We start from the raw sequence: 26,329 nt of genomic DNA on the forward strand, positions 1-26,329 counted from the left end.
GTGACGGTCGCCCCGCGAGCGCAGCAAAGATTTGTCTTCAAAAGTTACTGCATATTCTCGCAGACACAAAAAGCAACTGGAAACAGTGAGGGGAGAGCCGACATTCTGGACACGCGCGAAAAGCCACAAGAGACGCTTGGACAAGGCAAGCCCAGAGCCTACAGGCGAGACGCCGTCGCCACAGAGAAGTTGCACCAGTGCCGAGGGAAGCAAGATCGGGGAATTTCCTCTCACACCGCTTGGGGCCGAGACACGCGCAGAGACGTTGTGGGACTCCCACAACACAGGGAGATTAAGGTGACCCTCCTCCCGCGTGATTGCCGAAGCCTCTTAGAAAGGCGACTCCAGCTACCTCGTCCAGTCGCTAACACAGAATCTAGACAGAAAACGCTCGAATTCAGCAACCGTAGCGCGTCTTACAGAATCCGCATACTTGAGCAGTCTTGGGTTATTATCTAGGAAGAACGCAGCAGCGTGAATTCTTGGGCGCATGACGTCCGAAGCCCCGCCGTAGATGGCGCCCATGGTACACCTCACAGTTTTGCCGTGCGCCATCCAGTCAGCAGCCTGCTCAGCTTCATCGGCACGCAAAATGCGGCAGAGTTAATAGTTAACTGCGAAAGACAAGCATCCCACCGCTCTTCGCGGAGAAATCTCGAATGCGAGTACACCTCAGGCTCGTTCCTCAAGCACGTGGCGTCCAGAAGCAAACTCCTTGAGACGGGTCCTCGCATCCCACACTTGCTTTGCACCCGACCCTCATGAGCGAGAGAGCGTTCCATAAACGCATCCAAGATACGGCGAAAATCCCACTGTTTGGTGTCTCTTCTCGAGCTCTGCGGCACCCGTCTAAGCGGCGTCCTCCGCTTCTCCCGCCGTGACAAGTCGCTTTCGCGATCCTGGAGCCGACCGCGATCGCGGCTTCCGCGACGAGCTGGTGGCTTTCTTCGCGCCTCTGCGGCCGCGTCGGGCTCCGCGAGAGTCGTCCTGCGGCTCTGTCTCCTCTTCCTCGGCGTGTCTCGGCGTCGCTTCAGCAGAAGCGGTGGATGCTTGCAAACCTCCGGAGGCCGTGTTCTCACCTTCTCCGAAAGGTTCTCCTGCATGACGCATCTCCAGAGTTTGGAGGAAGTTTTGGGTCTCGTCAGGTCCCAACCGGGTCAGGCTGGAGTCCGACAACCGGCCAGCCGGCCTCGGACCAAGCAGCGGGGAGACAGCGTGCGTGGGGGGAAACTTGGACGGCTTTAGAGACACCTCAGGTCCTCGAGCCAGATCCGCAAAAGAGGCGTCTTGGCCGCTGTTCGAGCGCCCATCTTGCAGAGCGAGCAAGGCAGAGCCATTCGCGCCTCCCGGCGAGCTCGAAGAAGCCGCGGCAGAGGAGGCACCGGAACCCAACGCACCGGTGCCATGCTCCAATTGGGACGAGGGCGGCCACGGCGCCAGAGTTCCTGTCCCCCCCGCGGAGTACGGCAGCGGCGTCGTGTTGTGCTCGACCCAGTAGTGTTGAATTGCCTCCAAGATTTCATTTACCTCATTTTCCGACAGCCTGAAAAGCAACGCGCACCAGCAGGTCTAGACACACCGCTTCTGATGGTGCGTTCTGTGTTCTCATGTGCAGCTAATTTGAGTATTGGATGTGTTGAATTCGTTGCTAGTCTTTCCAGGATATTCTGATACAACCACGACTGATCCACCTCAAAGACGAGAAACGCGAGAAGACAAGAACACAGAACCGAACCAACGTCGTGCGTCGTAGGTCTTGACCAGTCTCAGGAGGCAGCGCCACACGGCTTGGACGCAACGTTGAGCTCCATAAGCACCGAGACACCAACAGCAATGTTCTCGAAGCATATCTCGAATTCTGAATCGAAAAAAAGAAACTCCAACCACGGAAACGTGCCACCAAACAACAGGCGCTAGCAGGCTGTCTCACCGGATGGCGCATTCTTCCACGATGGCGTAGATTTCGACAGGTTTCGAGGCACCCAGATTCAGCATCTGAAGAAGTTCTGCCTGGTACAAACCGTAACGGAGACTGAGGACTTCGAGACAGGGGCCGACGCACGAGAAGAATCTGCGGCCGAGGAGTTTTTGCAGTCCACGAGTCACCATCGGCGACGGACCCCCTCCTAGGCAGCTGACACTCCGAATCTGTCGAAGATCCGAACCCTCTGTCGCCGGAGCGTTGTGCGACGGCCCGACGGGTGTGACATTTTCGTCTTGCCGGTGAGATCCGCGACTCTGAGGCGCAGAAAAGGTGACTCGCGGCCGCGCGTCTCGGACGCCTTTCTCCGCGGGCAGCCGCTCCTGCGGACTCGAGTCCAGCAGCGAAAGGTACGGACACGTGGAGTGTATGTACTCCTGCAGCGTGTGGTTCAACATGTGCTGATAGAGGTACGCTTTGACAGTCTCTGGACGCAAAACTTCGCAAGCCCCCTCGCCAGCCGAGTCCGACGTCGGAGACGAAGCCGCGCCTTTCTCAGACTCGCCGCCATGTTGACGAGAGTAACCTGACGAAGAAGAGGAAGAAGAGTGGCTGAGAAGCAGGGACTGGAGGGACGGGAGGCGCCGCTGCTGCTGGCGCAGCAAAGCGAGAACCTCGAGATTGGTCAGGACGCCGACGCAGGGGTCCGCCACATGCATGATGACAGCGAAGCAAAAAAGTAAACGGCCCGGAGGCAGAGAAGCCTCGAATTCAAGAAGTCAAACAGTCATTCGGAAGTTCCTAACGCGAGAGACACAAAAACAATTCTCGAGAATCCCGCGTCGGGGGCATGCGATGATTCGCGCATGCAGGTTCGACGGGGATGAAGCGCGAATATTCACGAAAATTGAGAAGGCGCGCTCGAAACTGGAAGACCGTAACATGTGGAAGGATAAAGATACAGGAAGATAATAAGAACGGACAGCAATGGTCTTGAAGAGTAATGCAACACGTTTGCATCCGTCAAAATGCATGCAGTGGCAACTCTTCTCCCGACGACAGCGCTGAACGAGCCACTCGACTAACACACCGTACTTGAGTGGCATCTTTCTCCCGCTTGTTATGCGGTGTTTAAGAGGCACTTTCGTTTTTGAACCCGTGTTTTCTTGATTTCCATATTACTCCTTATTCCATTCGAAGAGCACACTCTGGAACTCGAGCTATGAATACCCGGATGCTGATTTGTTCGAGATTGTTGACGCACCGTCGAAGAATCCAGGAAAATAAACAGGTTGTAGCGAGATTTTTTGCTCATTTAATTCAAAGTTCTGACGCAATCTTTCCCAGTGGTTGACAGAACCAGTTTTGTTCACCAGAGGGTAGTTGACGGCCTTCATCGGAACGGCTGTCAAGAGCTTATGCAGTCTCTGTGTACCTTCCGTTTTTGTGCATGTTGTTCCTCAACGGGATTGCCAAGAAGAAGTGTTCTATTGTCGGAAAAACGGCAGCTGCTTCCCAGGACTCTCATTTTCAGTCATTAACAACACTCGTACCTCGCAGCAGGTGTCCAGCAGGCACTTCCGAGTGCTCGCAATGAACTTAGATAGGATCATAGAATGCCGATAAAACATTTGTCTGCATATTTGCTTTGAAGAACCTAAGTTTCTTCAGTGCTCTCGCGGCTGGCGTCCATCAGGCTCGTGAAACAATTCCCTACGCTAACGGTTGGGCCGATGTTGGTCAGGACGAATTATGGGTTGTCCCAGCAAATTGCTCTCAGTTAGCGATTGTAACTATTCGTGAAGGGTCCAAATCAGTGTGATCGCACCGGCTTGACTTTGGGCTCCTCAGATCACTGCACGAAACGTGAATGGTTCTCGTAGTGTGAGGAGCCTGCTTCTCCGGTGTGGGGGCATTTTGATAACGTTAAAGATGTCGCTTCTCTTTGGAATCCGGCAGACTAGGTCGTTCCCTGCTCGTTGGATACTGGAACATTCGATTATTTTACCTTGCATCTAGTGCTGCAACCATAAGAACAGCTCGCGACGAGCACCCAGGCCGTCATTTCCCGTAGTTGCGGCAAGGAAAAACACATTTCAACAACAGGCACAATTTTCGTCTCCTCACAGTCTGAAACCACGACTAGCATGATTTTGCAACTCACCTCAAGCGCAAGACTTCTGCGTAAAGAAGTTGCATTCTCAGTCCAGGCGTCCTTGGTGTTGCTCTTCCGGAGTGGGGGGAAACGACGCTCCACAGACAGGCCCCCGGAGACCTCTTTTGGTCTGCTCCTACGCACACAGTGTGCCGAATAAACGCAGGGAACTTCGCAGTCAGTGAACGGGGATGCGGCAAGGGTTGCGGAGAAACGGGCGCTGGATGCTGTCTAGAGCTTGAGTTTGTCACAGCCTTCCACAAAAGACAAAAGGTCGCCGTGCACAAACATCTGAGAAAGAAGCGCGACTGGTAGCAACTTTCACGTTGACGTCCAAAATTGGAATCGTGCCGGAGCTACACCATCTTCGATGTCAGACTCCCTCAAGACTGTTTCCGACAGTAAAAAAACTCACAGGAAGGATAACTCTGAGTAGTCCTGTATAGTCAATATAAGTAATGCAGTTTTCTTCCTCGCGCATCATTTGTAGCTATTCCAGGTCGATCCCAGTAGTCCATCCAACTCGTAGTTTGGACTCCTGGTTTACATCTTGAAACTATCTGTTTATCGGCTCCAGGTGCTCTTGTGTGAGCAGCGCATGTGTGATGGTTCAGATCAAGTAGTCAGAGACGCTAGGGTATTTAGGACACTGAATGTGACAGACGGTCAAGTTCTTTGTGGTTGCTGTACATCGTCACCTCGGTGGGCCAGCGAGCTGTCTCCGCTGCCAAAAATACACAGACGGTTGGGAGAATGTAGTATGACATAACAAACGTTGGTAGAAGTTCACATTCGGCATCAACATGGTAAGGTGAAGAAGGCACCGCTGGGAAACGATTCTGTCTAGCTCGTGTGCCACGATTCAAGAGAACCACCTCGCGCTGGGTAAAAGGCAATTCATCATCTGAATTCTGGCAGCATTAATGGAGACAGCATGACTCTCCTGTTGTGTTTCAAGAGTCCCCCTAACCCTCCTGTCTGAATCCTAAAAACATTTTTTGTCGACCCACGAAATGAGATTTTCGCGGTGAATTTGCTTCGAGGCGTCACAGAACAACGCTTCTCATGGTCAAGGTACGCGCGCTGTGAGCTTTTCGGACGTTCGAGAAAACCCGCAGCCAGCTTAAAGACATACTGCTTGTCTGTCTCTCTTCAGATGACTCATCTAGATCAGGCGGTCCTATTTACGAAGACTCGAGTCATTGAAAATAAAGACAACACAAAATGTGGGCTTTGAAACTATTTTGCGAATGTGGTAAGGGGGCAGGAACGTCTGCGAGGCGACGCATGCTTGCTCCGATTGTCAGAGAGTTGTCGCCTGCTGGTTATCAGCGCGCACAGGACACCTGCTAGCTGCGCCTTTCGGTGCAAAGGAGACCGCTGCAAAAACGCTTCATTCCTTGTCGAAAACACGCCTCTTATCATACTTTTGCCTTTTTGCTGACTACGAGGGAGCTTTTCGCGCGATTTTCCGGGCCTCGACTCATCTGACCCGCGGTGTACCATTCGGTGTCTTGTGCCCGCACGAACTCCAAGACAAGCGCCTCTTGGACAAAACGGGCTCTTTCAACAACAGAGTTTCCCTCGCATCTTCCCCGTTACTCTCAAGATTCCGCTCAAAACAAGCACAAATAAATCGCGTCAGAGTCAAGTGTTGTCTGCTGGAACTTTTGCAGAGTCCGTGCCCACGTGAGCCCATGTGGAAGATACCGTCAACCGCCCCGATTTTTAATGCTCTGTCGCGGCGCCCGTGTTTTCCGCCACATCACGCTTCATTTGCATACACGAGTCCAGTGGGGTGGCGGATACACCATTCATACGGAGCTTGATGCTGCGACCTTTAGCATTCATGGAAGCCCATCGGCATGCCTGTTAGCTTCTTGCATATCCGTAAGCAAGACTCCGTCTGCTCTTCCCTGCAGCTGTGCCATGGTGAGGGCGACACTCATCCACATTTCTGCATGTGAATGGTGAGCGCCTCTTGCCTGTTTCCAGCGATTCTCAGCTTTTTTCCGTAGCTTCGGCTTGCCAATTGACTCTTTGAAAAAATGACGAGAACAGACACTCTGCACATGGTTAGTGCAGTGGACGCATTTCCTCGTATGCGCCTCTGCGAACCCCGGAGCAGGTGAGTTCCTGCCGGCCTCGGGTCCGTTGCCTTTTCCCTTTTCGAGGGTCTTTGCCTTTTGGGATGTCGCGACTCTGATAAATTGTCGCAACCGCACTTCTCCGTTCTTCACTTCTTCGTTTCTCGCCGTCTCTCCAAGTGTCTCCGCTTTCTTCAGCATGTCCGTCACTCACCCGGGTCTCCCCGATGTTCCTTTGCCGCCCCTGCTGAGTGCTGGGCAAATTCAGGGGCGCTGCGAAAGTGCATTGGCTTTCAGAGCTGCGCACCAAGATGAAAATGACGACTTCCTCATACCTGCAAAGGCGGTCGCTGGCAGCGAGAGCTGCCCCGGCACCTGTAGCGACAGCCTTGAAAAACGACGGCTCCTTGCGTGTTCGGGGTCGCGCGGACAGCAGACCGAGACATATGCACAGACAACGCACTCAGAAGAGACAGGAGAGAATCAACGGGCAGACTTTCCGCCGGTTCCCCTTCCCGCTGAGTCGACACCCGAGACCGAGGATCTGCTTCTACTGAAGACCGTGAATTCACTTCTCCGAGAGGTTTCCTCACGATGTGCTCAGTACAGCAGCGCGCGTCATCGTGCGAAAAAGAAGGTGAGAGACGCGGAGGTAGTCTATCAGGGAGACACCTGCGACGCAGCTGTCTTTTCCACAAGTAGCACGGGACTCCAGGCAGAGACAGTTGCGGCAACAGACAATCAGGCTCTGCCTCCGTTTGTCACTAGTGCAAAGTCGAGGAATCGGCGGAAAAATAATACGGAAAACCGAGTCCAACAGGCTCTGGCGAGCAACGCATCGCCTAGAGAGCACCCCAGTCAATCTGAAGCTGCTGTGAGTCGCCTCCCAGATCACCTGACGGACTTTAAACACGAGGTCCCGCCTCGAGAAGCAAAGATCCAGTGTGAGAAACCAAGATACACGCCTGGAGCTTCTGGTCCACTTGATACGAATGCACCTGGTTTCGACTCGCGGAAGGCCGTCCATGCTTCGGCTGGAAACCTGCTGGGTTCTTCTGCTGCTCTGTCGCACCTAGAAACCCAGTCCCTGCTCCAGGCCTCCGGCAAAGTTCTGAGGCTGTTGCTGTCCTCTGAAAACCAAGGCGGCTGCGATTTGTGCCCCGACGCGCCAGCCACAGTCTCCAACGACTGCGGAAGGCATGCCCTCGAAGCCCGCGTTCCCCGACTTCAAATGATGCACCTTTCTTCCGGGGGAGAAAGAAGGTCCGAGCAGGCGCGGAAAACTACGAAGGCAACGGTCCCAAGAAGTTTGAGGCCACAGGCAAAAATGGCTTCTTCCGAGCAGAAGAGGGCCGCGGCTTTGACTGCTGAGCCCAGCGATCGAGAAATCTGCCCGCATGAACAGAGGACAAATTCTCCGGACGATCTCTCTGGAAATCGAAGCTGTCGGAGGGCCCGGAGTCGGACGCTGCGCTACTGCACCAGCACGACGTTCCTCCGTTCTGAGTGGTGTGAGAGACAGCTGAACTCGGACCCAGCCCTGCATGCAGACTCAGAGACAACGACCAACTGTTATTGGAAGGCCTCCAACGCTTGCGGCCGGATGCCCCAGAGAGGTGTTTTGCCGTCTCCAGAATGGCCACAAGACACCACAGTGCCGGCCTCGCTAGTGGAGCTCCAGATGGAGGCGAAAGCGCAGATGCATTGTGCCTGCGTCCCCACATCAGACGAAGCCACAGAAAAGGCTATGGCAGCCGATAAGGTAGTCGCTGAGGAAAGAGTCACAAGTCAGAGTGACGAACTCTCACTTGAGGTCCCGGAAAAGGAACCGTGTCCTCCCGTCTCGCCTGACGGTGTCGAACATGTCCCGGCGACTTTAGCCCTCTCGGCTTCGTCTTCGTCATCGGTTGCTGCTTTTGAGCAGGAGAAGGCTCTCTCCTGCAACGAGGAGAAACAACATGATCTCGGGATTTTCACAGGTCAAGTGTCTCTTCCTTCTTGCCGCCCACAACATTTGTTTCTGTCTCCCGCTCACGTTCTCAAAGGTCCGGCGTCCCCGACGTCTGATTCGTCGGCTTCCCCGTCGCCTCTGACTCCGCCTGTTCCACAAATGGAGGACTCGAGCGATGTCCGGATTTCGTTTGAGGAAAACGACACCAGAACTCCGTCACCGGGGTCAGAGACGACGGTGCAATCTCTCTCTCTCTTCTCAGACGACTGGGTTCAGCCGAGAGCTCCGCCTAAGCCTGTGTCACCTGTCCACTCCATCCCAACACCTATCCTGCCTGAGCTCTCTCCAGGACGCGGTACGCCTTCACCTCAGGACTGGCACCAAGGACTCGCGTTTCAGACGTCCACCGCCTCTGCGTTCTGCTGGTCAGCGTCTTCAGGTTCCTTGCGCCGTCGTCGACATGCGGGTGGAAGGCGTTCCGAGTCTGGAAGTATTCCTTGTTTTTCCTCGCGTCCCCCAGCAGCGAATTGCACAGCTTCGACTCCTGACTCTCGTTCTTCCTCTTCTTGTCGACGGGCTGTTCGTCACGCTTCTCGTCATTCTTCCGTTTATCACAAGACTTCCTTTTTGCGCTCTGGGTCACAAGAAAGCTTGTGTGCTGACTTGTCGCTAGACTCACCCTGTTCGTCCGGGCAATTCAGAGAGGGTCTCCTGTCTCCGAAGGTGGATCCGGCTGTCCTGCCGCGACGTGAGGCTGCGAGAGCAGCTGTGGTCTTGTCACCAAATGAATGCAGTCCTCTTCCGGAGACGCGAAAAAGTCGTGCAGAGCTTTCGTTTCCTCGAAGATTGTCACTGCATTCTCCGAAGACGTCTCGCAGTGTCTCAAAGTCGACCCGCGAAGGCACCACAACCAGCACAGCCAGTGACCACAAGAGCGACGACGCTCTTCTGTCCCTCCCTAGACTTCGTTCACAGCAGAGCATTTGTCGCGGAAGAGAAAGGAGCGACGCTGGAGTTTCAGCTCTCGTTATTAACGAGGTCACCGAGGGACATAACACGGTGAAAGGAAAGCGAGGAAGCACGCGCTTGTCGGTGCATCCTGACAAGCGACGCCAGATTCACGGCGAAACGCGACCTGCCGAGACGGCCAACTGGAGCCTCTGGGATGGTGATTTCAATTTCGAAGAACGAACTCTTAGCATGGGAATGCGGCCGTCGCTTATAGAACCGGAAGAGAAACGCAAACAGATCCAAGATACAGACAGAGCCCAGGCAGCAGGAACGGTTCTTTCTCTCGTTGAGGCGGAAAGGGGGTCGCGAGGGTGTGAAGCCTCCACGAAGACCCGGATGCCTTGTTCAACGTCTGGGTGGAATCAGAGTGCATGCCCCGAATCAGAATCCCTTGCCCAAGGCCAGGTAATGGTACCAGGTGGTTCTCGAACAGTGAGCAAGGAACACAGAGAACCTACGGCAGAGGCTGACCCTGCATGCAGAGTCGCAAATCCACAGCAGGCGATACGGGCGAACGAGGAGCTGCGCACCTCGATGGACATCCTGAGCGACCTTGGCAGAACACACCACATGGATGTACCAACAGCCACATGCGTCCCTTCTGATCCACTGTCAGCAGGAAATCGCGAAGAGGAAATGGATGGCGGCTCCGCTTGCGAACGGTTCACGCGAAACGGCTTCGTCGGAGAATGCCATGGGGAGCAGAACGATAGCCCTGTGCCTTCGCAAGCTGGTCGTGAGGCAGGACCGACAGGTTTATCTCCTTTAGATTCTTGCGAACGCGAGCAGCGATCCGGTCATATCCAGCAAGGCGGGACGCAAGAACAGTTCTCAAAGCCAACGCATGGACAGGTGCTTTCGGCCGCACTTACGGATGGACGCACATTCGCTGAAACCAGGCCCGGCATCCGACGTGCAGCGCGTCTTCCATGCCCTGGGGAGGTCGACGTGACTCCTGAAAGTCCGACCTGCGACAGCAAGGATCTCCCGATACCTCAAGCCCCCTGTAGATCGAGTGAAGGACTTCACGGGGGTATTACCAGCGGTGTGTGTGGGTGGAGACCGGCAGTGCAGGTTCGCCGCCCTCGAGAGGAAAGTGCAAGTCCTTCCCATGTTGCGGCTAGCGATCGTCGTCATTTAGTGGCAGACATCTCTCAGGGTGCTGGAAGGCAAACACACAACCCGGACTGTCAGCAGTGTCACGATTTCCTGGCGTATGGTGTTTCTCGGCAATATGACGCACCGTTTTTGCATCCAGAAAGTCACGTTGCTCCCCCGAAACTCGCTCCAAAATGCCATCCCCCCTACTTTCGCAGTGTGTCGTCAGCGTCTCTGTCGACAGCGGCACTACCTCCTTGGGAGTATGGAGCACCCCATGCCGAAACTGCGAAGTCGTCCTCTAACAGAAAAAGGTCAGGTCATAGTGCGTTACCAACGGAGAAACCAGGACTCGCCGGTGAAAGTCCTATAACTCGAACACGACTTCGCAGACGAGCGGCTGCACTCTTCCGAGAGCTGGTGAGGGCAGAGGCCTTGCAGCCTGACGCTGCTGAGGCTCTCCGTATCGCTGTTCAGCGACAACTCTACGACGCGAAAAGCGGCAAGTGCGGATCTTCAGCTGCTCCTCTCTCGAGTGAAGAAGAGGAACTGAGACACTGCACTTTTCGGCCTCAGATAAACCACCGAAGTAGTGCACGAAGCTTGCCTCATGTGCCGTGGTGGCAGCGGCTGTACAAGGGCTACCGAGTTCCAGAGATGAAGCGAGAGCTACAAGCGCTGCAGGAAAACGTTGCCTTCATGACTTGTAAAACGGATGGCCCGACCGATGTGGAAGACGACGGTGAAGTGGATCGAGATGGCGAGTTACTTTGGCAGGAATCAGCGGTGAAGTGCCGAGGGAGCAGGCGTAGCTGCCGCGGCTACAGTGAACAGAGGAAGCCAGCGAGACGGCATTCGGGGAGTCCACCAGGGGAAGTTACGCGGCTTTCACGGGGCACAGACTTCAACACCGGACACGAGTATGTAGAGGTCCAGAGAAGCCTGCATGAAGTCTGCTACGTCCCCTATCGGGGGCAAACAACCATCGGAATTTCATCGAAGGAAACTGGAAAACAGCAACGAAAGTGCGTTCGCTTCGCAAGTCCGAGTCGTTCGCCGCAAGCACTGCATTCAGGACCTTACCACGGGAAAACAGAGACGGCAACCCCAATTCCAGAGGCCGTGCAGCCCTGCTTCCGTGGTAGCGGAAGACAAGGGACTTCACCGTCGAGGACAGTCGCGCGTTGCCTCACAAGAGGGACCTCTGTTCCTCGCGACAACCTCCGCTCAAAGTCTCCTCAGGGGCGGTTGTCTGTGGCTGGGAGCGCTCCCAGATATGCATGCGCCTTTCACCCCGGGCTTGCTGAAAGGGAGAGTGGCACTGCGGTTGGCGCCGCGAAGGAACCGTACCTGCACCCAAGTTGTTGCCGACAGGGATCTGCGCAGCGTTCAAGAGTGCCGCCTGCCGCTCTGTATGGTGTCTCCTGTTCACTGAAGCAACAGGAAGGGTGGTCGGCTTCGATGGCAGCCCCGAAGAAAAGCTGCCTTAGTATACGAGGAACCCGGCTGCGTCCGAGAGGATATCTGGAAGCGGAGAAGCCGAGAGGGATCACGAAAGAGCCGTCCCAGTGGACTAATCACCCGGTAGAGAACTGGACAGAGAATGAGGTTTTAGGAAGCAGCCTTAGCAGGGAACTACTGAAAACGTATCTTGGCGGGCGCAATTTTGTCCCAGGATGGCTCGATGTCCGATAGAGCGCGTATGGTCCAGTGACAGGTGCAGCACTGCCGCTCTGACAGACAATGCGGATAAAGGTGCGAACTGTTCAAAAAAACACGTTTCTAATCTACGTGAAAATGCTTGAGATATCGAAATCCTTTTCCAGTGCTAGGAATCACACTGCTGGACGCCACACCAAGACAGATACTTACCGTCTGCTGAATCTGTCGTAGCAAGACTTCCGAAGAGAGCAGGTTGGGAACTGGATGAGTTCGCATAGAAACAATCGTTCATTTCCGTTTCACTCGGTAGAGTCGTCGGTAGAACGTCTCAACAGCATTTTCACTGCTCAGCAAGGACCAGCCGCCATATAGAGTATATTGTAGATCGCGAAGAGTAAAGGAGCACTGCATGGGCGTGGTGTCATACCGCGTGACGCAGTTTGCCTTAAAGTATTCGAACTCACCACTGCACTGGAGCGAAGCCAACCACTTGACTGGTGAACTTGTTCTGTTAGTTCGTTAACAAGATGAGAGCAGATAGCATGAAACGGTAGCAGTCTCGTCCCCTCTCTGTAAGCATATGTCGGGGCGAAGCGGCTACGAACTGACCACACATTCACTGACGCTCCATTTTTATTGCTCAGAAAATCTTTCAGGTAGCGAAAGTGAACACTCCAAACCCTGTCTGTTTCCTCAACCTCGGAAGTCGCGTTTCCCCTGCGCAGAAAACAGTTCTGTTCCTCGGAGTGCCTCTGTTACGGAGGCCGGCCACAAAAACTGGAAGTATCCAATTCAAACGAGGAAGAATGTGTAGAGGAAAAATGCTTGTGGTAACAATCGGAAGATGAATCATACTTTCTGTCGGAACAGAAAGGTAAACTTCACAGATTCAAGACCGCCAGGGCATTTTGTGGGAAACAGTCTCGGGAGCAGAATCGGTTCCCGCTTTTGTTTTGTGTGGGGCAAAACTCGCTCGAGTAGAACGTATAATAATAAACACAACAGTGATCGGTGAACGTATATGTGTACTTTCGTATATATGACGCAACATACTTTTAAAACAGTTTTTGAGGAGACCATCGTACCTTTCTTGGAGAGATTTTCAGCAGTCATCTAGATCTAGAAACGTTGAAAGCAAGGGCGCAAGGAGATTTCCCAGCTGTTGTTTTTGGTATTCATGCACTGAGAACCTATGGCCAACAGTACATTTTTCACAGTGGCAGTGGTAGTTGTGTTAAGTTTCGCGTGTCCAGCATCTCGGGCAAAGATTGGGTTTCCCTGATTGCTATACCGGCGTAAGATTCGTAGCACATAGGTATATTTATGTTCACGGAAGCCCAAGAGGGTCAAGCGCTTATATCAGTGTCACGTCTACTTACAAAAATGAAAGTGACGGAGCACGGTCCCAGTGGTAAGACTACAAGCTTGTTGCTGAGGTGTGACTGTGGCATCACCAGGCGAACCGGGGTGGATTTTTCGCCATTGACCTCATAAGAACCGAGGCGTTCTCTCTAGTTCCATGTTCTGCTTATTCTGTGTAAGTTAGAATAACAAAAGCGGCGCCACATGTTTTCCGGCAGTCTCCTTGGTACGTTCCCAACTCCACATCAACGGTAGCAAACCCAACATCAACCGAAGTTCGCGTTCACTCGCGGTATCGGTGTTCTTTCACTGCTCTTCTGGAATTCTGTGCAGTGTTTCTACTTCCATGAAGCACACCAACGGAATTGGATGTGCCGCATGCATCGAGGAAAGTACAAGCGCCGTCAATTCCGCGCGTTCGCTGAGTTGAGCGGCGTAGTTTTTCCTCGCGGTGTCTTACCAGTTCGTCCCCTATTTCTGCTGATGTGTCGTATGATGTTGCGTCCCTTCATCGTCATTTTGTTGATCGTTCCATTTTTCTCTTTCACAGTGAGAATCCACCGAGGCTCTTCTCCCGTCTTTGGGGACCGGAGACTCTCTCGCGACCCCACAATCGGCCTTCACGGAGCAACCAGCCTCAGCTAGAATGCGGAATTATCCGATTCTGTGACTCCATCTCCTCCTCTCTTCAAGAAGGGGATCACATTTTCTCAATTCTTGACCGGTAGGCTGATGTTCCATCGTGGCGGCGAAAAAAATGCCCGGTCTCGCTGCATGCATCGAAACGCCTCGAGAATGCGACAAACGGTACTTGAAATGGAATGTCTCGGTTTGCCGGAACAGTTCGCGTCTGCGAAGTAAGAGAAAACAACAGGCCAATGAAATCAGTCCGTCCGTTGCTGCCCCGCTTAGCTCTCTGTCTTTTGTGGCAGGAGGGGCAGTCTCTTTCCCATGTTCACCGTCTTCCGCGTGCAAATCCAGCCCAGGCCAGGTGCCAGCAGCGTCGTGTCGGTTGATTCTGTGTATCACCCCGCAGTTTCGTTATTTCTGAACGCCTGCCCGCCATAGCGTTTGGCGGAAGACCTTTCTCTGCACGAGGGTAGCGTCACCTCCATCATATTTCCTGTCTGTCTTGATCCTTCGCCGCTGCTCTCGCCTGTTTGCCGATTGCCGGCTGCCGTATCCTGACTTCGCACAGGCCGAGTTCTTTTCAGGTTTCGCTGTCTCGGTTGCGTCTATCTTGATTTTTCTCCTTCGAACCACCCACAATGTCAGCGCAGGCCGTTCGCCAGAGAGGCCGAACTGGCTCTCGCGCAGAGTCCGCCTCGCGGCCCAAGACGAAGCAGGAGGCGGACTCCGCTGTCTCAGGCGAAAGCAGCCGTGCTGATTCCTCCGTAGTGGTCCAATATGAAGAACTCGTCGCGGGACTTCTCCCCCCGCATGCACGGTTTGCCTCCGCAACTTTGGACTTTGGCCAAGACCTGCAGAGTCACCAGTTCGTCGAGCACCAAGCCCAGAACGCGCAGGGCTCGCGCATGCTGGCGGCCGAATGGGGGCCTGCACTCCACGCGCTTCAGCAGTTTGCACTCGCCGGTGTGGGTACTGGAGCTGCTTCGTCTTTCTCCGACCGGATTCTCTCCTCGTGGCTGAGCCTTCCTGCTCCGGCTTCGGCGCAGAACGCCGGTTCCCGGTCCGCGTCAGGCGAGGGTGCGAAGAGCGTGGATGGCGACGCTCGCGAGCTGGCGGAGAGGCATCTTCTCGCCCGGTGTCTTCAGGCGCTTCAGGAGGACCTAGCTGTTCTCGAGAGCGAAGAAGCAGATAGCGCGCTGGCCGACGCAGGCAGAAGTCGCAGCACAACTTCCCGTGTGCTCGCTCAGCTCCAGAAGGGCCGACTGTTTCAAAGAGGCGGCAGACTGTTCACTTCCGTCGACGCCGACGAGTCAGATATCTGCACATCGAGCGACGAAGACGAGCCTGCGGGCGCCACTGACGCGACCGACGCCTGCAGACGCCTCCCAAAGGAGCAGAGCCGCTTGGACGCCTCCGCGCTGCCGCTTCGCCATGCCCTGCGCTCCCTTCGAAAGATTCAGCGCCGGCGCATGCAAGCTGAACACCTTATGCTCCAGTGGCGTGAAGACGAGGGAAGCCTGAAGAATCTGCAGGCCGTCCTCAGTCTCTGGGCGAGGGATGGGATCTACTCCGTCGCCTCAGGCGTAGGTGGGGAGGCGACGCGAGCTGTGGTGGCCGGCGAACAACTGAGAAAGGCAGAAGGAAAGGCGCCTGGCCCAGAGTTCGAGCGCGGAGAGCTGGCTCATGCAGCCGAAGAAATTCGCCGAATTGACCAAGTCGAAGCGGGAAGAAGGGTCCCGCGGCGAGAGCTGCAAGAGTGGAGAGCTGCGGCGCGAAGGCTCTTTGGAGGCGACACCTCAACGGCCGCGATCGAGATGGTTCTTGCCCAGTTCCTCCCTCCCGACAGAGCGTGCACTTTGAATGCGGATGCGTACACGGCGTCACAGGCTCTCGTCGACGAAGAGGAGCGACGCCAGATAATTTTTCGACTCGAAAAATGCCGGCGCCTTCTCCAGGCAGGGGCGGCCCAACAATCCGATACGGACAAGCACGCAGAGGACGAAAGAGAGAACCTGAGAGAAGTCCTCCAGCCTCCACCCTGCTTCGCGCAACATGGTAGCGACGCGCTGCGTTGCGTAGACTGCGCGCGCTGGCTTCTCCAGCTCCAACACTTCCAACAGATGGAGCTGGAAGGGACATCCGGCTTGCTCCTCCAGCCTGTCCAAACTGGGTTCGTCCGTCTGCTTCTTCTTCTTAGTCGCTGGCCTCGCATGCAGGGTCTGCAGCCAGCGCCGCGATCCTTCAGACTCAGTCTCGCTGCCGCGCTGAAGGAGATGCGCCTGGACAAATTCTCCGTCTCGTGGATGGGGGCATGTGCAGGAACCGACGGAGGAGCGCCAGGCGAAGAAGGTGATTCCCAAGAGGGGACGAAGAGGCAGACAAAGAAGCTTTACGTTGGTAAGTCTGCCCCTGTCTGCACTGTTGTTTTCCGTGTAGTTTGAAGCAAATGCTGTTTTTGCTTGTCTCTGGAGAAGTTGGCTGGCTGCAGGTGACACCTCAAGATCGTTTTTGGGCGCTGTGGGGGAGGGGGGGGGGAGAGGACGCCCTTGTGGACCATTAGACAGGACTGTGAAACGCGTTCATGCAGTTGCTCAGCAGGCTTCAAGGCGACGCGAAGCCGATCCGTGCATTCCGCACAGACGAACCCCAGGAGAAGGTGACTAATAAAAATGTGAATGTCAAAGCACGTGTAAAGCTTGTATACGAATTCTCTGATTGCTCGGTAGGAGTGTGCTGTCTGTAGCTGAAGTTCTGTGACTGTCTCGGTCTGGATGAAGTCGACGGGGAGCAGGTGCCCGATGATGAGGCGGACGACGGCGAATGGTTCTTCAAGACCATTTGCTTGTGCGCGTCCCTGGGTTTTTTCTACGAGCTCACCAATTGAGTTCCCGTCTCTTCATCGTTTTACGAGTCAGGGTAAGTGTCGACTACACGGACGTAGCCTGCCAGATGGTGTTCTTTTTTGTGTTTGTCTGCTCTACACTCAGGGCATTTGGGTGCCATGTACTCGACTGTTTGGGGCGGCGCCTTCAGTGGGAACTCTTCGCGGACGCAGGAGATTCTTCTTTGGCTGCGACAGCTAGGCCCTTTCCGGCCGCTTCGACTTGCTCCGGATCTGTCACCTCGGAGTCATGAAAGGAAAGCCGCGCGGCAGGTTATCGAGCAGAACAGACTCCGCATGCTTCAAGGTCAGGAAAAGACAGGTCTGCACTATGCCCTTCCGGACTTTGCTGAGTCCGATGTCACTCTCGGAGGCCAAGGAGAAGAAAAAGGAAGAGACGAAAAGAGTTGTCTTTCGCTCGGCGCGTACAGCGCTTCTCTGCTTTCTGGAGGTAAACGGAAGACCCTTCTGAGAGCTGCGAAGAAACATGTAACGTTTTGTCGTCTTTTGCCACCTACAACGCGGAGCCTAACTACTCACCGCCAGCTTTTCGGTGTCTTTGGGTCGCTGCGGGATCCCGAGCTAGTGATACCTTATTGGGATGCTCCGCGTTTCGTAGGAAAGCGTAAATACGCGCCTTCCCACAAGCGTTCCTCCCATTACGTTGTCCTGTAGCTTGGACAGCAGAGAACGTCGGGCCCTTCCCTCCGCATGTCTTGTGTCTCTTCAAGACATGAAACGGTTTCACGCTTACCAGGCAACACTGTGGCAGTTGCATACTGCATTTTTGAGTGACCTTGTATAGCTTACGGCGGGGGTGCTGCACGACTGAGCCTTTTTAGTCATCTTTTGTCGTTTGTTCCGGTTCACGCCGTCCCCTTTTTTTCTATGTTCTCGGGCCTGTGGTGTCCTATTCCGATTTTTTTTCCTATGCTCCTCTTTTTTCTCAGGCGACGGTGACGGTCTGCAGATGCACACAGACGCAGACAGCACAGAGACTGAGGGCGAGGCCCAACACCGCCGGGAGGTCGCCCTCGCTCGCAAGCGCCAGGCTGGCGCGCAGGCACCGCATGAAACGAGACGAGAGAGTTCGCATCGCAGCGAAGGAGTGGCAGCGGTCGAAGGCGCCTCGTCGCGCCGGTGGACGTCGAAGAACCGAGGTCCAGAAACCACTGGAGAGGCGGACCTGGAGAAGGCGTTTGCGTATCTCGGCGGCGGATTCACCCACCTGAATACTTCTTGGTCTTACATGCCTCCTAAGCGTCGCTTGACGTACCTGCCGTCGACGGACTGTGCAGCTGAGACAGGCAGACAGAGAGAACATGAGGGCCAGGACGATTATGGAAAGATCCGAAGGAGCAATCGCAAGACTCAGACTCGCCATGAAGCTTCAGATGAGGACACGGAAGCAGAAACTGGGAAGAGAGAGAAACTCGGTGCATCCTCGGAATGCGGCTATGGTGATGACTCTTCTCCGTGGGTCGTGGAATTCAGCAGCAGCGATGAATCCGTTCGGGCCTTTGTCAGTGACGAGGCGAGCTACAGGTGAGATTTCCCGGCGGTTGCTATCAGAAAAGTAAATGCGGAGCTTGTCCTGCCATTTATGAGTGTGAACGTTCGATGAATTCGTCTAAGTACTTCTCTGGTAGCCACTGAATAGACACCACGTACCGGGTGCTGCGTGTCTCTGTCTCTTGCCTTGTCACTGTGTGTCGGGCTCGCGACGAGCGGGTGTATCTTTTTTTCAGTGTGGCCTGGCCGCTGTAGGCGGTAAGCGTCAGCATGCAAAACACTGCCGTTCCGTTTCAATCTAACTCGGTACCCCTTTTCAGGTGCTGCGTTGTTTTTATGATACACTTAACTTGGGCGGAATTCCGACGTTGAAATGGAACAACGACGGAGAAAGTTTACGTTGCGCGTTTCGGTGAACCACATGTTAATCGGTTGCACTGTGGCTTCTCTGACCTCAGACGCCGATTCCGTTCTTGGCGTAAGCGCCAAAGTCGGAAAGCGAGCAAGACCTCTGCCCTCTCTCGAGTGTCCCCCGCTTATGCGGGTTCTTCTGGCGTGCTGAAGTGCACCGGCGACGCGCCTATGGATGAAGGCTGGCAAGGTCACGTTCTGAACGAGTTTCTCGGACGCTTGGGTCCCGGAGTCTCTCTGTCCCGGTACACTCAGCTGGCGAACGCTGCGGCTGCTGGTGCGTCTGCGCTAGCTTCCGCGAGCCGTCGCAAACGAGGAACGCGTCCCCGCAAGCGCCCTCTGGGCTCCTCCGAGACATCAAGCTTTTCTCCTGAGTCGCTCATCTCCTCTGAGCAGGCTACGGCTTTGCGCGAATTCGAGGAGATGCAGCCGAGGCCTATGTGGAATGGGGCAGACAATTCTGCTAGCGGGTCGCTAGGGTCCTCCGTCTTTAACCTTATCTCTGAGCCGAAGAAACTTTCTCGACTGCGAAGGAAACCGCGAGTTCGTTCTGTGGAGCCGAGCTGGGATATCAAGGCGAGTCCATCGGTGAGTCTGTCAGAGCCCAGCGATGGACTGAGTCGTGGCGCGAAACATTCGGACGAGAAGAAGCAATATTCAGCTTTCCCCTTCGGATTGGTCGCCAAAGGACTTTGGGGAGGCGGCCGCGGAGCTCAGGCGACGGGGAAGACGTCCTTGACGCCGAGAGAAGTTCAGCTCGTCTGCCTAGACGAATCCGAGGTTCACTCGAGGCTGGGGAAGACGAAGTTGTATCAGCAAGTCTTGCACGGAATGGAGGACAAACTGATTGGCAGGTAAGATGCATTCGGAGCTTGACATCTCTCAGGCAACATATCTTCCGCAATCCACTAGATTCGTCCTCTGGCCATGTTTCGGTGCTGCAGCAACCTGAAATTCAAAAGGAGTCCCTGGTGTTCCGGGGTCGTGCCACACTAAGAATCGTTAGGTGTGCGTACCAAGATATGAACAACGTGTTAGTTTGTTTGCGGTTGATTCAACAGATTATCAAAAACATCGAGTGACCTCATCTGGAGGAAAAGGCTTGCGCGAGATGATGTCTTTGATACGAAGCGTCTTTCTTTCCCATGCATGCCAGGCGTGAATTCTACGTGGTCGTCGATGAAGAAAGCCGCGAGCTTCGAGTGATCCCAGCTGGTCGCCTCGTCTTCTTCTTAACCGAAACGCCGCGACAGAGACAGGAACAGTTCGTAAGTCTTTATTTTCCTTCCCGTCTCGTGTTGGGCTCTGTGGCGAGCGTTAGGTCTGTCCTTACCGCCACGTTTTCAATGTAACACCAACATACACACTTCTTTGTGTAAGATAGAAAATACGTTAAGCACGACCCACGCTGTAAATGTGTGAAACAACTGCGACAGCCTCGACACATACCTCTCTGAAGCATCCTTGTTTGTGGCGTCATTTCACAAAGGCGGGGGTGAGCGACGAAGGGAGAGCTTCCTGCCGATATGTTGCTGAGTACCTCTGAAGACAAATTCAATTTTCTTGAAAAAATCCCCAAACAGCGTCATCCGTGGTTCCTGCCATGTGCGATCCCTTCGGTGCGTGGAATGTGCGCTGCCTCTTTTCAGCTCGCGCGTCTTTTCACGGATCTCCGCCGACGGTCCAGAGGCACTTTCTTGCAGAGTTTGCTGAGCAAAAGAAGAAACGCACGAAATATACTCCTGATGAATGCGATGATATGGCAGAATCAGCTCAAGCATGTCAATAAGGTAAGTGAAGAGCCAAAACAACAACCGGCAGAGGTCAGAGAAACCAATTGACTGTAGCCTTACTCCTAGCTGGGTACACGTAAGACGTGTGGACGTTTAATCCGCTTTCCTTGTTCGTTGACTGTGACGGAATCAAAAAAAGGATTTGTCTTTCTTGATTGTTTTCCATTTCTCCCCTCTTCTCCCCGAAACTGTGTCTCCCCCTTTTCCAGGCACGTCTCTGTCTCTTGCTGGGTGGCTACTGGCGTGACGCGGCCTTCGCTTCGGCCAACGCCCCTCTCACAGAACAGCACCTTCTTCAAGATTTCCTCGCTGTCAACGGGGCTTGGGTTTCGGATCTCTTGGACGAGTCCTCAACTGCGCTTTCACACGACAATCAAGCTCGACAACTGGTTGCGGCGATTCGCCGCCGGTGGTTACCTGCGGATCAATACACACGTCGCCCGCGCGAAGAGAAGTCTCTGAGTGCTTTCCAGAGAGACACTTCAGCTGTGAACTCCGCCGCTGCTCACATGCAACTTCCGTCTGAACTTCTTTTGAGAATCGACGAAGCTGCTGAAGACGCTGCGATCATTGCACGAGCTGCAGTCGCCGCCGCAGACAGAAGAACACGCGACATGTGAGGCGACTTATCGGGGACGGAGCGAGGAGCATGGGAGGTGGTGATCACCAAATGGAGCCAGACGAGAGGGTTTGGTATCTGTGTCGTATCGCCAGTGTTTTTATGTGTATCGTGCTCCGGAAAGGTGGACTCAACAGTACATGCTTGTTCATGACTCGTTGCAATGCTTCTAACATGCAGTGCTGCGGCAGTCTTTTTTTTTCTCGCAGGATCACAAGGAACTTCCTTCCCGGACTTCTTCTTCGGTATATCCAGCGCGTCTTCCCTGTTTTCGTGTAAGTGCATCTTTTCCAGTTCACAATCTCGCGTCTTTCACGACAGTCTCCCAAGATGGAATGGACGGGGCGTGTATACGGTGTAGTCAGCTGTCTGAGTTAGTAAAACAATTAAGCAGTTCGTACAGAGAGATCGGCTGGTGCAGGGGGGAGGGAACGATACGCCTGATCGATGACCAATTTGTAAATCGCGCATCTCGGCCTCCATTCTGCTTTTGCTCTTTCTCCAGCAAGGTATACCTGACGGCCCGTTGTGCCTTTGCCTTACAAAAGAAGGAAGAACAGGCGTTCACGCGGCGCATGCGGCAAGTGGAGAATAGCGTCGGCGTAAGTTACTTGGAAACACCACAAAGGACTTGTCCAAACAATTGTGTTTATTGCCGGTGTGCCTGTACCTGGCATTAGCTTTCCTTGCCCAAGTCTGAACACACGAGACGACCGCTTGAGGGTGGCTCCCCATCTTTGCTCCCACGACACTTGGATGCTCCTCCTGGAATAGTGGCATGAATGCGAACAGGATTCGCCGGCTCCGGAGTAGTGTATAGGGCCTCTGATTTGTTGCTTTTCCTGGCTGCTTAGGCCTCTTTCACGAGCGTATCGGGCGCCTTTTTTAAGGCTGTCAGCGAGCCTGCTGCGGACTTCGTCATACATTCACATGCTCCTCTTCTGCAGTTAACCACTTTCGCAGTGTGCTTGACTCCAGCGGGAAACGTGTATCGGTTTGTGTCGTCCTTCGCATTTGTGCGACTCAGAAGGGCGGCTCTGGTGCGTCTGCGAATGCGTTCGGAAGCTTCTCGGCAGACGTTCTCCGTGGTCAGTACGATGTCTTCTCGGCGGAAGTAGGAGGGTAAGATTTCTGGATCAACTACACTTCTTATCTGGGAGACAATCTCTCGTGCGCACTACAAGTCTCCTCTCAACTGTGCTCGGAAACACCACCATGACGGGGTATTCATCGCTCCTGGTCGAGATTCCCAGAGAAAGGTAGTTTAAATAAACCTAGTACGTGAATATGCCATGCACAGTTTGTAGGCTCAAAGCTATACTAAGTGTTATCGCCACGATGTCTTGTTGCTTCGTATCAAACCATGTTTTTCGTGGGAGTGAAAAACATCATGAGACAGAAGAAGCGAATGCCAGTGTTTTTGGTGCGGCCAAGATATTCGCTTTACCCGGAGCTGCACCGCACCTTTGACAAGTTCTCTGCATGCGTCTTGTGCGGCCATCATCTCTAATCAATGCACCCTGCAAGTCCACTCACGTTGATTCCTTAGAATTTGGTGTGATGTAGTGAGGCAGTCGAGGCAGGCGCGTAGGAGCTAGGCAAGCCTTGGCGTGTGCTGCGTTGTTGGGGACGCTGTTGATATTTGAGTGAAATTTTCCTCTCGCGTGTGTGTCTCCGTGAATTTTGTCTCTGTATCTCAGCCGCAGTGTAGCCTCGAAGGGGGATTTCGAGATGCGGGAAGCGGGAGCTACAATCGAAGATCGCCTGTACGAAATGCTGCCTTCTTTCAACGCGTCAGCTGTTCGTCCTGAAGACCTCTTCGACGTAGGAGACCTTCTTCCTTTCAAGCTGGTCAAGAGCGAGGAGGGCGGCTACAGTTCCTTCTGTGTTTCTCCGTTTTCTGCCCTCATAAAAAATGGCACTCGTGCCAGTCAGCTCGACATGGCGGCGATGAAGGAAAGGTACATACTTTCGACGTTTCTGTTCTTTCGTCTGGTACTGGTACAGTGCAACGCGTAGCTGAAGCAGATGACGTCTTCGAGTGTGTTCAGCCTGTGGGATGGGAAACAGAAAGATTGGCAAACGCCTCGTGGAAAAGAAATGGCCTGAAGACCTGGCGTGGCGTCTGGTTTTTGGTGGCGTTTTCGGCCACGTAAAGTGACGTCGATGCGTCAACAGCGTGGGAAGTTCCAGGCAGTTTTGTTTTTGTCAGTTAGTCAAGACGAGTAGTTTTGACGTTGATTTTTCTCTGTTGGGTGCGCCTCTCCCTATAGCGTAGCCAAATCTATTTACGCGATTGCTTGTGTCATGCCTGACATGCAGCTGGGGCACATTTGCTGTGGACTTCGCTTGTCACATTGCCCAAGAACGCCGCTTCCTCCAGGAGAACAGGAAAGGAGGCCCGCTGCTCTCTTCATTCTCTGTCGATGAGTTTGCTCGGCTCACCAAAGTTCTACGATGCCTTGTTCTGTTGTATAATCGGCAAAACAAGACTTTCTCGGGCAAATCAGGGGTAAGCAAAAGAGAAGAACACACGGTAGGAGGGAGGACGCAGTATTTATTTTTTGCCGAACGGCGGAGAGAGCCTCTAGCACGCATTCAAAACTCTCCTACTTCATTGCGTGTGCGCTGTTTATCTCTTCTGCAGCTTTCCAACCTATTCCGTGTCCACGTTGGTCGTGAGTCTCGCGATTCTGACAGCACCTCCGACGTCCCGCCTCCTTCAGTCATTCAGTGGATTTCCCGCACATTCCTCCAGCAAGATGAGCAGGAGCAACTCTTTGTTTCAAGAGCCAACAGAACCAAGTAGGTTGTCAACGGGCAAAACGGTTTGACGCTCGTAGTTCGGTATGTATCATGCTGTTGATGGAATACTCCAAGGACTGTTAGCATCCCGCAGTGCTGTGGGACGTTGCGTTCTGTGTTCCTGCCAAGAGCTATTCTTTCGGCATGGTCGCCACAGCCGGAGAATCAGCGTTCCTGAGCTTCTTTGCTAGTCGACAGGCTCCTGGTGGAGCAACAAGACTCAGCCCGTTGTGCGGCATATCTGAATTCCAATTCAGACGGGAACTAATATCTCTTATTCGGGTGCTAATGGTTTCTGTGTGCATACTTGGTGTCCAATCCTCATCACTGGATGCAGGCTTTTGGCAACAATCCTGTGGATCTGCGTGGCCACGTCGGCTGACTGGAAGTTCGACTTCGAAAGCTTGTTGGTGCACGAGTGGAAAGGCCGATATATATCAAAGTGAGTTCCACATTTGTCGCAGCAAACGCATGTGCAGCACGCTCTGCGGTCAAGCCGCTACCTGTTCATCCCTGTGCGGTCACAGTATTCTGGTCATCGTTCGGCAAGAGAAATGACGAAGACGCCAAACTCGGGTGCCAGCTCGTGTTGAAAAGATGCCTGTGATAAGGACAGATGAAGCAGTTCGAAAAGAGTATTTCAGTTAGCTGTTTTGTCGGCTTGAGATTTGCCGGAGGAGAGGGTGCGAATGAGCAAGGTAATTCAGTTACACCTTATGGGAATTATATAGCCAGGGATATATATGAATCGCGCAAGTACATATCCAATGTGTTTGGTTTTATGTGTCACTGCAGCTTTGAGGCATGCGCCTCGCTTATTGGCTTAACGCACACACGCAACGAGTCGAAGCCGGTAAGTTCACCCCACCTTATAGATTTGCTCGCATGTATTACATATGTACCTACCGAAATTTCTCACGTAGCAGAATTCCCATGCTGGAACAGTCGTCCCAACCCTGGTGGTTGGCGCCAGTCTCTATGTGCCGTAGAATTATTCAGCGAATGAACATCTCTTTCGGTGTGTGCGGCATGTTGAGTTGTCGTGTGTTGCTCGGGCAGAACGCTCTTTCGTGAATGTCGTAAGCTAATGCTGTGTCCGTCACAAGTTCCACTTGCAGACCAAGAGAAGCCAAGTCGTGATCGGAAACAGTGGCATCTGTACTCCTTGTCTTTTCGCAGCGTGAATATCGACTTCAGCTCCCCTGTCCCCTAACAACTGGCGAGTCGAAGGAAGCAGCCCGCCGGGCCCGCGCCGTAGCGCCTATCCAGTCTCTTCTAGGTGACGACAAGAAGAAGCGGCGCCGAGGCCGCTAAGTGTATGCGTGCAGTTGGCGTGATGTGGTTGGGTCTTTGTTGGCCGAGGTACAAGTACGGGAGTTCTTCTCTGGATCCAGCGCAGGAATAGAAGTGCTTGCACGCTCACAGTGACATGTTTTCTTCGTCTGTAGAAATGATGGCATCATATACAGAGAGCACCTCTTCAGACGATCCGGAGCTGAGCTTAACCGAATTGGGTGCGATGTGTGCAAAGCCAGACACGAGTTGCAATGCAGGTCCAGCTTACTGTCAGATACTGGCACTCTCTAAGCGACGTTTGAGTCATGTGTCGCTAGGAGTCACGCATTTAATCTCTCTGGTGGAAAACACCATTCATTTGACACGGCGGTTAAAGCGCTTGACCTGTTGCAGCCCTGTGGAGGCGGCACCGATCGAATATGTGCGAAGTGGGTAGTCAAACCGCGATTTCAAGTTGCCTTGACGTCATGGAGCGTTATTGTTCCACCAGAACCGGCAGTCACCTAGGGCAGTTCTGTGCAGCCTAAAATTGTGAGTTACAATTCATTCACACCGCAGACACTGTGATTGCTTCAAGACATGAAACATTAAGGTACCACTGTTAGTTGTGGCCCAAGAGGATGCCTGCTGGCCGTTTTAGCCGGGGTTCTGAGAAACAGGGGCAACCTCCGGGAACTGAGAAAAGACAGAACTACTGTGGCCTTTCTATGGCACGACCAAAAGCATTCTTTGTTAGAAGCAGCGTCTCATGTGCAGCAGACCCTCTGACACAGCTCTACCGCTTGTAGTCGTTGTCGCTGTCGTGTTCACCACCTATATTTGGCAGTTGCATTCCAGTGAATGCCGGCAAACCAGTTCACAAGAGCACACAAGCGCCCGAAAAAACTGCTTCGATGTGGTCAAGACGTTTCGAAATCCCTGGTAAACCCATCTTTTGCAGAGAAAGCGCTTGCAGCAGGTCTGAGGCTAGCGGCGATCTGGTTTGTGACCGTGCAATGTGTGGCATAACCATAAGGACTAGCGAGGTCAGCAATGTTTTTTGCGACAATTCACACTTACTGAGAGAGTCCCCTCTATTATTTTATCTGCGTAATCCATTCTGCGGTGTTCAGACGTGGTGCGAACGAAATTAACA

At 53.7% G+C, this 26,329-nt stretch overlaps 3 protein-coding genes across 3 annotated transcripts; 2 read left to right on the top strand and 1 right to left on the bottom strand.

Moving 5' to 3' along the window:
• Positions 1 to 75: 75 nt before the first annotated feature.
• On the bottom strand, positions 76 to 2,877 carry RPC9 (DNA-directed RNA polymerase III RPC9). Its single transcript, XM_002369441.2, has 2 exons — positions 1,931 to 2,877; positions 76 to 1,543 (listed from the first exon to the last, which is right to left on the bottom strand). The coding sequence occupies exons 1-2, from the start codon at positions 2,638 to 2,640 to the stop codon at positions 850 to 852; spliced, it is 1,404 nt and encodes a 467-aa protein (XP_002369482.1). The 5' UTR covers positions 2,641 to 2,877; the 3' UTR covers positions 76 to 849.
• A 2,638-nt stretch (positions 2,878 to 5,515) lies between these two features.
• TGME49_254290 (hypothetical protein) lies at positions 5,516 to 11,984 on the top strand. The gene has a single exon (XM_002369442.2). It carries the CDS (start codon positions 6,363 to 6,365, stop codon positions 11,916 to 11,918), a length of 5,556 nt encoding a protein of 1,851 aa, XP_002369483.1. The 5' UTR covers positions 5,516 to 6,362; the 3' UTR covers positions 11,919 to 11,984.
• A 1,818-nt stretch (positions 11,985 to 13,802) lies between these two features.
• TGME49_254300 (hypothetical protein) lies at positions 13,803 to 25,661 on the top strand. Its single transcript, XM_018781049.1, has 16 exons — positions 13,803 to 16,274; positions 16,865 to 17,209; positions 17,709 to 18,303; positions 18,729 to 19,535; positions 19,838 to 19,949; positions 20,331 to 20,471; positions 20,684 to 21,090; positions 21,303 to 21,368; positions 21,599 to 21,695; positions 22,121 to 22,215; positions 22,794 to 23,054; positions 23,416 to 23,605; positions 23,741 to 23,898; positions 24,236 to 24,340; positions 24,694 to 24,751; positions 25,078 to 25,661. The coding sequence occupies exons 1-16, from the start codon at positions 14,516 to 14,518 to the stop codon at positions 25,210 to 25,212; spliced, it is 5,331 nt and encodes a 1,776-aa protein (XP_018638142.1). The 5' UTR covers positions 13,803 to 14,515; the 3' UTR covers positions 25,213 to 25,661.
• The last annotated feature ends 668 nt before the right edge of the window (positions 25,662 to 26,329 follow it).

The sequence above is a fragment of the Toxoplasma gondii genome, chromosome III, assembly GCF_000006565.2.
Source record: "Toxoplasma gondii ME49 chromosome III, whole genome shotgun sequence".
Classification (NCBI taxonomy): domain Eukaryota; phylum Apicomplexa; class Conoidasida; order Eucoccidiorida; family Sarcocystidae; genus Toxoplasma; species Toxoplasma gondii.